The sequence below is a fragment of the Pistacia vera genome, unplaced genomic scaffold (genome assembly GCF_008641045.1).
Source record: "Pistacia vera cultivar Batoury unplaced genomic scaffold, PisVer_v2 Contig197, whole genome shotgun sequence".
In the NCBI taxonomy this organism is placed as follows: Eukaryota; Viridiplantae; Streptophyta; class Magnoliopsida; order Sapindales; family Anacardiaceae; genus Pistacia; species Pistacia vera.
This window is the reverse complement of record NW_022195998.1, coordinates 559,289-574,258: the sequence shown is the minus strand read 5'-3', so window position 1 is coordinate 574,258 and position 14,970 is coordinate 559,289. Positions and strand designations below refer to the sequence as shown.

The following is a 14,970-nucleotide window of genomic DNA, read 5'->3' as shown; positions in this document are numbered from 1 at the left end:
AAGAAAAATAGAGAAGTGTGATATAAGGAAAGATATTCAAAAATTAAGCAACGGAGAGAAAAGGGTAGCATAGCGGGTTTACTTACTAAGCAATTAATGTTCACCTCGTTGTTTTCAATGTTTTTGCAGATAATAGGTGAGATACAGTTGCTTGAAATGTCACGCAGCGAAAAGGTTAGGCAACACTGTCAAGTTGATGTTTTGTGACTTTATTATATTTTATAAAGATTTGTATTTAAAGAAAAATTAGTTATGGGTCCATTATTTTATCGTCATCTATATGTATATTTTCTTATATATATTTAGTGAGTTTTATTATTATTTTCCGAGTATACTAACCAGATAAAAAATATTACAAATATGTAGTCAATGATTAAGATATAATGAGGCCGTCCAACGCTTTATATTTATGGTAAACATATAGGCTCCGTTTGGTTCACAATTGGGTGTTTTTGGGAAAAGTTTTTTGAAAAAAGTAAAAAAAAAAGTTGAATTGGGTGGGTATTACGATGTACGATTTATAAATTAATAAAATACCCCCTATATTTGTTTCTTTACAAAACACCCCCTATAATAAAATCTTAAAAGTTAACAAAAACACCCCCAACCCAATGTCAAATACGGACAGCCGGCCACTACCGCCGGAGGGTGGCCGGAGTTGCTGTAACAAAAACATTAAAAATATTTAGGGATATTTAATTGAATTAACAAATTTAGGGGGTTTAAAAAATGTTGAATAAAATTGAATAATATTGTGAGTTTTTGGGTATATTACTGTTTAACTTTTTTGATATACTAAAGTAGTATTCCCAATTGGCAACCAAGGAGCCATAGCCTCCACAAGTTGGTATGCGTTTGAACTTTGAATATGGAGATAATATTGGATTTGGATATATAAGGTGAAGAATTATCTGATATCGTGATTAATAGGCCAAAATATAATTAATGATGCAAGTAGGCTTACATAATTGATGAGTTAATTACCATAAACTAGTAGACTATTGTACCAATTTGCTCTATAATATTTGACTACCATCGTATATCCATTAAAGCATATATTATTATTGAGTGGAAGCTCCTCATCATATCTTTTCATTTTCATTTTTTAAAGTTTATACGCAAACAACACGGCATTCCTGCTCGTGGTTGCAACATATATCCATTTTAATACAACTCATAAGTAATTGAGTGATCAAATATGGACTTTTAGGTATAATTCTAAGAGTTTTGAGTTCGTTCGCTTTAATTGCTAGTAAAAATTGTTACTTGAGATTTAATCGATCATTAACTTCAGGCTAACTAAAGATTAATTGAGGTACGTGCAAATTAATTTGGACACCCTATCAATAAAAGAAAAAGAAAAAAAATAACATATATCCAAATAGGATTGATATAGGAAAAACGCTTTTGTTGTAAATTTAAAATAAAAATTTATATGTATAGTTTATTTATAAATTAAATCGTTTTAATTAAGAAGAATCTAGAATGTGCAATTATAATTTCCACTTTCCAGGTTCTTTTCATTGAATTTTTTTCACCCAGAGTCAAAGGTTTTGTGTCACACATTATCATAATTAATAATGTGATTAGTCCTTATAAATGTAAAATGTTATCCAAATCATATTTCAAGTCTAGATTATGAAGAGAATGGAGTTAATTATGGTAGCTAATTGAATATTATAGTTTAAAAACAGAAAATTAAAGCAAGCCCCACCCATCGGTTAGCTGTAAGGACGAGCCAAGGGACTGTTCATGGTTCCAACCTTTCGCCCATTATTGTCCTTGGGGGGTCATGACAATTCCTATAAGAATTAGTCAAATTGTAGTAAATTGGTTCAAACACTCCAATTAACTCTAAAAAAAAAAAAAAAAAAAAAAAAAAAAAAATTCAAGGCAAGCCAGTCAAATAACCCCGCCCAATAGGCATACCTAAATATTTTGACAATGCTTCTTTATTTAGTACTTGTGTCATGTCGTGCCTCACGCAACCAAGTCTTCATCGAGTAATATATATAACTAATTAATACTATAAATACAATTTCCTTTTACAAGTTTATGTATATTAATGTAACATAATTCTTAAATTAGATATCTTAATTAATTTTGTAGTTTCACTCTTTAAAATTTCAACTGTTTCATGTCACATCAATTTATAAATTTAGATGTATTTTTAATTAGTTCCTTACCAATCAAACTATATACTATTTTTTGTTTCATAATAGATTTTCTTCCCTTATGTCATAAATCTAAACGTAGAAGTAAAGGATGATAAGTAATTTAATAAATTAAATATTATCTGAAATTTGGAGGGCCATCTTTGCCGGCCGGGACAAAATTTGGATAACACAACTCTGGTCATAGACATGCAGTTTTTGTCATGAATCATGAAGTTTTCAATCTGTATTTTTCTGGTTACAAAGATAACCTCAAACGGTTGAATTTGATTGGCGAAGTCTGACTCTTCTTATTACCGTACTTAAAACTTGGTCAAAGGGACTTTGTTTTTCAGTTATGGGGAAAAAGCTTTAATATTCAAAAACCACGTCCTTAATTAAACGCCCTAGTCAAAACAAACTAAGTCAATAACGATATATACCCCATAACTAAAACTGAATTTTCCATACCTAATGAGTTTGATTTATTAAACTATGAGTTTGGAAACATAAATAAGGCCCTACACTGGATTGCTACATTGATACGAGGATTAATATGATATGCATAAATTACTTCAAACACCTTAATTTTCACGTATATATTATATTCAATAAAATACATAATTATACAAATAATATATTAACAATTATTTGTGTCTATACGAATTTAAGTACTGAATTGGGCGGTGATGATCGATGGATATACACATGAGTACGTGTGCCCGTCTATTAAGATTTGCCCAAAAAGGAACAAAACAAGATTCCGTGCCCGAGTTTAGTACAAGTTTGGTATAGATTGGGTAGCCGTCAAAATTTTGAAAGTACTAAATTAGGTTTCGTTTGGATTAAAAGTGATTTAAAATTTGGTGATCAATATAATAATCCACAAAATCACAACCATAATAACATCATTGTCATGATCAAATTTAGTTTTGATTTGACTTTCTTTGTAGACGAAAATACTAGAGCTAACTTTTGTCTTGATAATTCAAAAGACGTAGCAGCCCAGGGCAAAATCAGGGATAGTTCGTAGTAGATCACCAACATTGAATTGGTTGATTTTTGACTCATCAAAAATCATGATATCCCCCAGTTGGCTATCTTCAGATGAAGTTTATTCCTTCACGTATGTGTGAACTGTAAAGTGAATATTCATGTACACGCATCTTCAGAACCTGAAAAATAATTATAGAATCAGTCTTGACATAATCTTTTCAGATTTATCGCTAATCATAATTTAAGAAAGCCAAATTTAGCTACCATGAAAGTCACACTGAAAGTGAACTCTCAATCTCTATCGTGCATGTGACAATTCGTCGTTCATAATTTGGTAAGAAAAACAATACCCAATTAAATGAGAATTCTACAGGGTCTCTTTCAGGAAAAGTCTATTGAGAAAACTGGAAAAACAAGTCCTGTTCTTTGACCTTTGAAAAACGGAAGGAAAGTATTTTACCTATGCGTTCAAGTTCAACATATCTTGCGTTTGTATGGACAAAATTCAAACTTCAAGATGAGCGTTACCAGCAGTAGCCAACATGTCGCTCGTCCAGAATGCCAAATCACACGTGCCTAAACTCTAATTTTGATACGTTCTTGATAAACAGCTTTAGCCTTTGGGTTCATATCAATAAATGCTTCCCTCACCGCCTGCTGCAACCTGTAAGCACGTTTAATTTTGAGGTTATAATATTTTCTTTTTTTTTTTTGGTGTTCATTACATACAGTATTACGTTAATTAATTAACGATTCAAATTACGTTTGTGATGGACACCCATGAAAGCTTAAGTGATAGTCCAAAAGCAGACATTTGGCTATTACGGTCCATGTGTTATCGTGTTTGCCTCTTCACCTCGTTCCATAAATGAAAACAAACAATTTAATGAGATAAGTTAACGCATGACATCATCACTCGATCTTTACAACAAAAGGACTAAAGAACAAGTAATCCAAGTTATAAAAATTTAACAATTCAATTACGTTTATGATACCCATGAAAACGAAGGACATTTGATCCTCCAAAAGCAGACACTTGGCTACGACGGTCCTTGTGTAATTGTGTTTGCTTCTTCACTCAGTACTATAGATGAAAACAAACTGTTAAACGAGATAAGTTGTTGCATGTCAATATCACTCTTTATACGAAAATGTCTACTTCTGTTGTTACCTTTCTCTTCCTTGTAGCCATGGCCACTACCACATCTTGCACTCAAGAATTGGAGGTGGTTCAAATGGCTCGATCCACGGTCTTGCAAGAGAGGAACTGGGCTCGGGCTTCTGTTACACCGAATGGGTTAGAGTTGGACCAAGATTTGAATTCTCATAACGAGGCTTAACTGATTGTGCTAAGCTCTATGGTGAGAGTGAGACCAGGCTCAGTCGTTTGCTTGCGGGTGAGAACCACACACTTGATGATGCTCGTACGTGGCTAAGCAGCGCGCTGGCGCACCACAGGACTTGCTTGGATGGATTGGAAGAGAGGGGATATGTTCAACCCCATGCAGAGACTGTAAAGAATACTGGTACAGCAGAGAGCAAGAGTTGAATGAAAGGGAATTAAAACTTCTATATTATTCTCTTCCAACAATGGGATTAAATAGTTACAAGATACAGACTTGTTCCTAAAGTTTAGGAATTGGAATGACTAATTAGAGGAAGGAAATATTATAAGTATCCTAATTTATCATGTACAACCAAGAAATATACAAAAGAGGAAATAAAATATACAAGAGGAGAAAACATAGGAGAATGATAGCAATGATTTCGTAACACTTCCCCTCAAGTTGGTGCATAGATGTCGCACATGCCCAACTTGTCGAGACACCTATTAAAAGCTTGACTGGATACTGCCTTAGTTAGCACATCTGCAAGTTGATCTTCAGACCGAACATGAGGCACCTCAATGGTTTTTGCTTCCAGTTTTTCCTTGATGAAATGTCTATCAACTTCAAAGTGCTTAGTTCGATCATGTTGAACTAGATTATGAGCAATATCGCAGATCATGTTGAACTAGATTATGAGCAATATCGCAGATCATGTTGAACTAGATTATGAGCAATATCGCACACTGCCTTATTATCACAATATAATCTCATAGGACTGACCTGTTGAATATGTAAATCTTGCATTGAATTCCTGGTCCATAATAATTCACATATTCCTTTAGCCATCCCTCTGTATTCAGCCTCAGCACTGGATCTAGCTACAATCTCTTGCTTCTTACTCCGCCAAGCAACTAGATTTCCACCCACAAATGTGAAATAACCGGATGTAGAAAGTCTATCATCAACTGATCCAGCCCAATAAGCATCGGTATACCCTTTAATATCCAAGCTATTTCCTTTTGTAAACATAATACCCTTTCCAGGAGATGACTTTAAGTATCACAAAATGAGAATAACAGCATTCATATGGTCTTCCTTTGGGGAATGCATGAATTGACTGACAATACTTAATGCATAAGCCAAATCTAGTCGAGTATTTCCAAGGTACATTAGTCTGCCTACTAATCTCTGATAACGTTCTTTGTTAGTAGGGATTTGATTCAAATCCATACTTAGTTTCAAATTTTCCTCCATGGGAGTACTAACTGGACTACAAGCAGACATTCCTGTTTCATCTAATAAATCTAAGGCATATTTCTGCTGAGACAAGAAAATGTCTTTCTTCGACCTTGACACTTCAATTCCTAGGAAGTACTTCAATGGACCCAGATCTTTCATTTCAAATTCTTGAGTGAGATGACTTTGTAACGCAGCCTTCTCTCCTGGATCATTTCCTGTCCCTATCATGTCATCAACATACACAATAAGCAGTGATTTTCTCTTTATTATGTTTCAAGAAGAGAGTATGATCCGAGTTACTTTGTTGATATCGAAAAACCTTCATAGAGCTAGTAAATCTTCCAAACTAGGCTCTAGGAGATTGCTTTAAACGATACAAAGACTTTCTCAATTTGCAAACCTGTTGACTTCCTTTAATCTGCATTTTACATCTGGGAGGCAATTCTATATATACTTTTTCTTGAAGGTCTCCATGCAAAAAAAGCATTCTTTACATCAAACTGATGTAATGGCTAGTCAAGATTTATCACCAGAGATAACAGGACACGAACAGTATTGATTTTGGCAACGGGTGCAAACGTTTCCATATAATCAACTCCATAAGTTTGAGTATACCCTTTAGCGACAAGTCTGGCTTTGAACCATTCGATAGTTCCATCAGCTTTTTTTATTTAATAGTGAAGACCCATCTACACCCTACTGGTGTCTTCCCTTCGGGTAAATCAACAACTTCCCATGTTGAATTCTTTTGGAGAGATTTCATTTCTTCATTCATCGCTTCTTTCCACTTAGGATCTTTCAAGGCTTCCTGCACACTATTAGGAATATATACTACAGATAATTGATTCACAAAAGATTCACATTCATTTGACAACGTATGGTAGGACACAACATTACTCATGGGATATTTAGGTTTGTAGGTAAGAGTAGGTTCATAATTTACTTTAGGTATACCTCTTGTGACTCGATTTGGTAACACTTTTATATGGGTTTCCGAGTTTACCTGAGGTTCGGAGATGGACTTGGCTTCGGGAGACAATTGATTAAATGGTACAGATTGAGAAGAGGAAGTTGTTACTTCTGGTGTTGAAGAGACAGGCGGTACTACTTCCATTTCATTCTCTCTGTCTACAATATGACTGCCTCATCATTTAAAGTATGACCAACCGCCTCATTTGACTTTCCCAGTTGCCATTACTTGTAAGATCCTCCAAGTCGTTTAGAGTCTGCAGTTCATCTCTACTCTCCCCCTGAAATGGAGACTCAGGGACAAAATAATACATTTCATTTTCATGAAAGGTAACATCAAGTGCAACATACATCTTACGAGAAGGAGGGTGATAACACCGATAGCCTTTCTGATACAAGCCATAGCCTACAAATACACATCGAATAGCTTGAGGTTCCAATTTATTTCTCAAAGATTTTTGAAGATGTACGAAGGCTACACATCCGAATACTCTAGGTGGCAGATTTGGCACAGCAAGAGCACTTATAGTCTCATGAAGCACATGGAGAGGAGTCTTAAATTGTAATGAACTTGACGGTACACGGTTAATGAGATAGGCTACAACTGTGACAGCTTCACCCCAGTAACTGGTAGGCATGTGATGAATATCAAGAAGATGACGATTCTTGCGCTCTGCAACCCCATTTGGTTGGGGGGAGTAGGGGCAAGTCGTTTGATGAGCAATACCATGTACATTCAGATATTGTTTTAAGTCTTGATTAACAAACTCTCTACTGTTATCAGTGCGAAGAACTTGATATGAGATTGATATTGAGTTGCTATCATCTTGTGAAATTTCTGAAACAAAGAACTAACTTCATTTTTTGATTTCATCAAACAAACCCAAGTCATACGTGTGTAATCATCAATAAATGAAACAAAAAAGAATGCACCATTTAGAGAAGAAATCTTTGCAGGACCCCATACATCCGAATGAACAACCATAAAAGGTACTGAACTTTTATTCATACTAATTGGAAAAGTAACACGATGACTTTTAGCCAATTCACAAATATCACACTTAAAACTAGAATCAGTCAACTGAGAAAACATCTTTGGAAATAATTTTTTTAAATATCCAAAAGAAGCATGGCGTAACCGCTTATGCCATAACCAAATTTCAGAGTTTTGAACATTGCCAGATCTTTCAATTGAGAATGCTTGGTATAATTGATTCGAACCTGCCGGAGTCAACTCAAGATAATAAAGCTTCTCTTTTCTAGTACCATAACCAATTGTCCTCTGAGTCCAGATGTCCTTAAAAACACAAAAGTTAGGCCAAAATATCACAATACAATGCAAAGTACATGTTATTTGAGCAACAGACAATAAGTTATAGTTAAGAGAGGGAACAACCAAAACTGAATCCAAGTTTAAATTTTCGGTAAGAGTAATTGAACCTTCTCCAATCACATGAGAAGGAGTACCATTGGTTGTGGACACTTTAGATTGTTTGGATGATTTCATAGACTGAACATGATTAGTGTCAAAAGTCATGTGATCCGTAGCTCCAGAATCAATTATCCAAGTACTATTACTATTAAGTGTGGAGACATTAAGAACCTTACCACTATTACCTGAAGTAGCGATTAATGATAAAGATTCTTCAAGGTTGCTAGAAGGTTCGGCCACAGCAGCAGAAGCATGAGGCTTTGTTTTTTAATTCTGTTTGGGTGCTTTAGTAGGATCCCACCAATCTGGATAGCCAATCAGTTCATAGCACCTTGACTTGGTATGTCTAGTTCCACCACAATGAGCACACATGCGTTCTGATTTTGAAGTTCCTATTTCATAGCTGCGATTTTGCGATTCAGATGATTGGTTTTGATCAACAAACTATTTTGAATGTCCAAAGTTTTGTTGATTTGTACGCCCTTGTTGAGGTTTGTTCCGACGAGCTATCATAGCAGATGATTCATGATGATCAATTTCTCCATTTAATGTCATTCTGCGGATAACATCACGACGTACATACGCATATGTTTCTTCAAGATCCAGTGCTGGATCCTTTCTGAGAATCTCTCCTCTGAGTTGTTCAAATTCTGCATCCAGTCCATTAAGAAAGATGTGCACTCTCAAGCGTTCAACTGATTTTTTATATGCAATAACATCATCTAGATCTTTCATTACAACCTTATCACGATAATCTAGCTCTTGAAAAATCTCTACAAGATCACCATAATAAGTTGATAGAGAACGACCAACCTGTTTAGTGGAGAAAGCTCGTTGGCTTAATGCAAAGATTTGTGCTTTGACTGACCCATCATAGAAAGCCTTGGCCAGGGCTTTCCAGATTTCTCGTGCGGTACATAACCTGAGATACCGCTTCATAATTTCAGGTGACATGGATGTCAATAACCAGCCCTTAACCTTTTGATTTTCTGCATACCACTTTGCATAGGAAGCATCAGTCTCCGTTGGTTGAGGTGTTTTTCTCATAATATACTCCAGCTTTTCACGCCCTGCAATATGCATCTCCATGATTTGGGACCATACATCATAGTTCGTTTCATTAAGACTGATACCAGGCTTGAAGCCAGCATTTTCGGATTGCACATGTATGATTGGTGTAGGTGATTCAGGTTTGTTGTCAGTCATGGTACAAAGAATAGATGAAGATTCAAGTTGTAATGATACGTATAGATGGTATGAACCTGCTCTGATACCATGTAAAGAATACTGGTACAGCAGAGAGCAAGAGTTGAATGAAAGGAAATTAAAACTTCTATATTATTCTCTTCCAACAATGGGATTAAATAGTTACAAGATACAGACTTGTTCCTAAAGTTTAGGAATTGGAATGACTAATTACAGGAAGGAAATATTATAAGTATCCTAATTTATCATGTACAGCCAAGAAATATACAAAAGAGGAAATAAAATATACAAGGGGAGAAAACATAGGAGAATGATAGCAATGATTTTGTAACAGAGACTCATAATTTGACTATGTTTCTCAATGAAGCCTTGCAACTGTATAGGAAGAAGGTTAGAAGGGGTAAGAAGCTGACTTGGTCCCAACAATTATTTGCCTACAAAAATTTTAAGCTCTGATTTCCTTCTGTGTAAATATTTCTATGTGTTTTAGGGGGTGTTTGTCTAAGCTTATAAGCTGGTCAAACTAGCTTATAAGCTCTAAAATTAAACTGACATGTTTGTTTATAACTTTTTTGAACTTATAAGTTGAGCTTATAAGCCAAAAAAAAAAAAGTTGGGGGGGAGGTACTTTTTTTTTTTTTTTTTACTTATAAGCACTTTACTTATAAGTTAGTTTGACCAAGGGAGTGTTTGTCTGAGCTTATGAAAATTAGCTTATAAGTAACAATTGCTTATAAGCTAAAATTAACTTATAAGCATTTGAAATTTTAAGCAATTACGTGTTTGGTTAAAGTACTTATAAGTGATTGATAAGTAATTGACGTGTTTGGTAAAATGTGACTTATAAGTACATTTTATTATAAAATTACTAAAAAAGGTACTACATTAAATAAGGGCATACTATGAAATTTTAAAATTAAATAAGGATAATGTGGTAATATACTTGGTCAAACTAGCTTATAAGCAAAGTGCATATAAGCCAAAAAAAAAAAGTACCTCCCCCCCAATTTATTTATTTAAGCTTATAAGCTCAACTTATTAGCTCAAAAAAATTATAAACAAACAAGTCAACTTAATTTTAAAGCTTATAAGCTGGTCAAACTTGCTTATAAGTTCTAAAATTAAGCTGGTCAAACTTGCTTATAAGTTCTAAAATTAAGCTGACCTGTTTGTTTATAATTTTTTTGAACTTATAAGTTGAGCTTATAAGCCAAAAAAAATAAGTTGAGGGGGAGGTACTTTTTTTTTTTTTTTGCTTATAAGCACTCTACTTATAAGCTAGTTTGACCAAGTATATTACCACATTACCCTTGTTTAATTTTAAAATTCTATAGTATACCCTTGTTTAATGTAATACCCTTTTTAGTCATTTTATAATAAAATATACTTATAAGCCACATTTTACCAAACATGTCAACTACTTATCAGTCACTTATAAGTAATTTAACCAAACACGTAATTGCTTAAAATTTCAAATGCTTATAACCTAAAATTAGCTTATAAGTACTTGTTGCTTATAAGCTAATTTTCATAAGCTCAGACAAACAACCTCTATATTACCACATTATCCTTATTTAATTTTAAAATTTTATAGTATACACTTATTTAATGTAGTACCTTTTTTAGTCATTTTATAATAAAATGTATTTATAAGCCATATTTTACCAAACACGTAATTGCTTAAAATTTCAAATGCTTATAAGCTAATTTTAGTTTATAAGCAACAATTGCTTATAAGCTAATTTTCATAAGCTCACAAAACCCTAGACTCCAGTTAAACTTAAGTATGGAGTGAAAACGGTCGAACTTTGCAAGTTAAAATTAAATTGTCTCCTGAACTGTTCTATTCTGGTACAAGTGTAAATAATATCGAAACTATTAAGTAGACTACAAAGCAAAAGCTTTAATTTCTTAATGACTTGCAGATTTTTCAGGACCACCAGGCCCAGGTAAAGCAAGATTCAATCAAAATGGTGGAATTTTAGCATCATGGAGTCCAGCAACTTCCAAGGCAGACTTTGTTGTTGCACAAGATGGCTCTGGCACACACACAACAATTAATGAAGCATTGGCTGCACTCGGCAGAATGGGTAACAGGCGACCCCAAAGAGTAATAATCCACGTAAAATCCGGAGTGTATAATGAAAAGGTGGATATCAAACATCACATGAAGAACATAATGTTTGTTGGCGATGGCATTGGTAGAACCATTGTTACTGGCAGCCGAAATGTCCCAGATGGTTCTACCACCTCAACCTCAGCCACATTTGGTAAGAATACATTGATTTAGCGAAAATCCATTCAAGTTTATGCAGTTCGATTTTATTAACTGGGTCGTGTTCATGGGCAGGTGTATCAGGGGATGGGTTTTGGGCAAGGGACATGACATTTCAGAACATGGCTGGTCCCCATAAACACCAAGCAGTGGCTCTACGAGTCAGCTCAGACCTCTCAGTTTTTTATCGTTGCAGTTTTATAGGTCACCAAGATACACTCTATGTGCTCTCTTTAAGACAAATTTATCGTGATTGTCAAATACATGGTACCATTGATTTCATATTTAGTGATGCCATAGCAGTGTTTCAAAACTGCGACATCTTTATAAGAAAGACCAATTGATCACCAATCAACTATGATAACAGCACAAGGAAGAGACGATCCCAATGAAAACACAGGAATTTCAATTCAAGGATCGCGTGTTAGGCCATCTCATGAATTTATTGCCCTTCAACATTTGTTCACGAATTACTTAGGCAGGCCATGGAAAAAATACTCCAGGACAACTTTCATAAAGACGGACCTTGGTGGAATTATTCATCCAAAGGGTTGGACAGAATGGGATGGGAGTTTTGCTCTTTCCACACTGTATTATGCAGAGTATTTAAATACAGGGGCTGGTGCCTTGACTGAAAATAGGGTGAATTGGCCCGGTTTTCATGTGCTTAATAGTCCCCAGCAAGCTAGCCCTTTTTCGGTGAGAAGGTTCATTCAGGGGGACTCATGGATCCCTGCCACAGGTGTGCCGTTTTGGCCTGAAATATAAAAAGGGCTTCTTCACCACTACTTTGTATCATACTACATATATATGTTATGTAATAATGGTTCTATTTCTGAGTTGCCACTAAATCCATAAGTTTTCTAGTTAATTATCTGATGGTAATGGAATGGTTTAATTGCATTATGATTAAAAATAAGAATAAAACTTTGCAGTTTATTTTAATACAAGCATAAGAAATTTTTACGGAATTCCTTAAAAATTGTATTTATCCTATATTATTTAGTTGACTGTCGTGATATATATAATTAAACTCTTTAATTCTTCGAATTAACTTTAAGAAATAAGTTCTGCTCAAATCCACTTAGGGCGAGGGGCTGGCCCCTCCCCCTTGAACGACCTCTTGGGACGGCGGGTCTTTGAGAGTTAACGAAGTGCCCATGTGTCAATATATATTTCTACCTAGTAATTCACTTGTAACTTGCTGCGCAATCCAGCATTAATTGAAAAAGAAAAGTAAAATTAGTGGTCCAGTAAAAAGTATACACGTAGCAAATGCTGACTTAATAAGTTAATATCATAAATATATTAACGGAAAAACTCAAACAAACAAATTAGCTTTAGATACCTCCGTGTTCGCCATCTTTCCCTTCTCTGAACCCTAAAACCTCTCACTTTTACTCTTTCTCAAACGAATAAAACTAAACAGAAAGGGAAAGTCTAGGAGACTAGGACACGATGGCCGGTGGCTCAGATGCGGTGGAGAATAATAGCTTATCGTGTGTTCGATGTGGCAAGCCTGCTCATCTTCAGTATGTATTTCATCACCTACTTGAAATTTATCTTCAATGTGGCAAGTTGAAAATTCTTTAACTATTAACATTTTGAACAAAATTGCTACTTATTTTTTTTATTATTTTTAGGTGTCCCAAGTGTATGGAGCTAAAGCTTCCTCGTGAAGGCGCGGCGTTCTGGTTAGTAATTCCTTTTATTGCGATATTTTTCTAAATGAAATCCTAAAATTAGAGATATCCGTAGAATTGCATTTTGAATAGTTTAGTTGAAATTTCAAGTTATGTAATCGGATTTTTTATATATATATTTTTTTGGTATTGATAAAGTTATTATTATAATTCTTGATAGTACACAAGATTGTTTCAAAGCTTCTTGGAGCTCTCACAAATCAGTTCATTTGAAGGCAAAGCTACTTGGGACAGGTACTCCAGGTGGATCAGACGGAGCGAATGAAGGTTGGTTATATTGCTTGAAGAAAGGACAGGGTCGAACTCCGAAACTTCCCCATTTTGATTGGACAGGGTATTTTTTAAGGATTTAGTTTGCAATAATATGCTACTTATATTTCTTTGTGTTTGTTCAGGTCAGGCAATTACGTCTGACTGTCCTTATGTGTTACTCTTGTTCAACAAGATGTTGTGATATGACAGCTACATGGTACCTCTTCATCTTATAAAGCTTTCTGATGAAAACCGTTTCTATTTACTAACTTCAAAATCTATGATATACTTCTACTGTTGATATTTGATTAAAATAGTCTTTTACATTTAACAAAATTTTGATAAATGATGCTAAATTTTCTCCAATTACCTAGATATTTTGATTGACTTGGTTGTTTATTTCCTTGAGAGTTTTTATTTATTTATCTTTTTTCTCTTAACAATAACTACTCTATATTCCAGCATTTCCTAGATGTTCTTTGAATTATATATTTCCATTTTTAATAAACTTCTGAAACCATAATTGTTTACTTTTATTCTACAGAGCACTGAGACCATATCCCATATCTAGCATGCGTTCTGTACCCTCTCACATTGATCTACCTGATTGGGCTGTGGATGTGAGTTCTTTGAATCATTTCTGTTCAACTTCTTAAGTACTGATTTTGTTTATTTTACCACAATTTGAGAGGAAAGTTTTCTGAGACTTGGCCTCCTTGATTGATGGGTTTACTGTCCCGGAATCAGAATATATGCACTTACTGAACATGAATTTCTTTTTTTCTTTTTGACTTTTTGTGGTTTCTAGAATAACTGATCCAATTTATTGTTCTAGGGAATACCAAAAATTGAGCCCAATAGTGATCTGCAGCATGTTGTCGAGGTAAGTTTGTACTAGTATCTTCGTCATATTTTAGGTACAGACAGATGTGTAATTGAAATGGAAATCATGTTCCCTCTTTTTTTCTTCTAATTGATGTCTTTTTGTGAAGGTTAAAAGTCAGGACCAAATTGAGAGAATGCGAGAAACATGTCGAGTAAATTCACTTCTTAATCTTTTTATTTCATTAAAAAAATAAAATTTATCTGCTCTATCAATATTTATCCTTGTATTATTTCTCTAATTTGGATGTATTTATTTATGGACCTGCTCTATGGCTTACAGAATCAATAAATTGGTGCTTATGTGTATTCATACTGGTGTCTTTTTCTGTATAATCTGATGGCAATTAGTTGTTTTTGTGATGTAGTTCATGAATGTTATTTCTATATGTAGTGGCTCTGTTATTTCATGAGTTTACACATGCATAAGAAATCTCATTTGAGTTCTTATTTGAATATCTGTAAATGAAGGAGAAAGAAGATTTTTTTTTTACTTAAAACTTGTATGCAGGAAAACAAGTGTACTATGATACTT

General features: G+C 34.4%; 2 protein-coding genes across 2 annotated transcripts in view; both read left to right on the top strand.

Moving 5' to 3' along the window:
- LOC116128103 (methionine aminopeptidase 1A-like) overlaps positions 1–14,970 on the top strand; it is a 28,965-nt gene that overhangs the window by 10,781 nt on the left and 3,214 nt on the right. The window contains exons 2-7 of the mRNA XM_031413776.1: positions 13,036–13,130; positions 13,242–13,292; positions 13,462–13,635; positions 14,098–14,173; positions 14,389–14,436; positions 14,546–14,590. Of these exons, the coding sequence (XP_031269636.1) occupies positions 13,057–13,130; positions 13,242–13,292; positions 13,462–13,635; positions 14,098–14,173; positions 14,389–14,436; positions 14,546–14,590 (468 nt within the window). The 5' untranslated portion in view covers positions 13,036–13,056. The remainder of the gene's footprint in view (positions 1–13,035; positions 13,131–13,241; positions 13,293–13,461; positions 13,636–14,097; positions 14,174–14,388; positions 14,437–14,545; positions 14,591–14,970) is intronic.
- Positions 4,331–12,366, top strand: LOC116128104 (probable pectinesterase/pectinesterase inhibitor 36). The gene is given in 6 exon segments (XM_031413777.1): positions 4,331–4,478; positions 4,481–4,662; positions 9,660–9,723; positions 11,267–11,593; positions 11,674–11,930; positions 11,932–12,366. Coding segments are annotated over 6 exon segments (1,404 nt in total). The 5' UTR covers positions 4,331–4,339.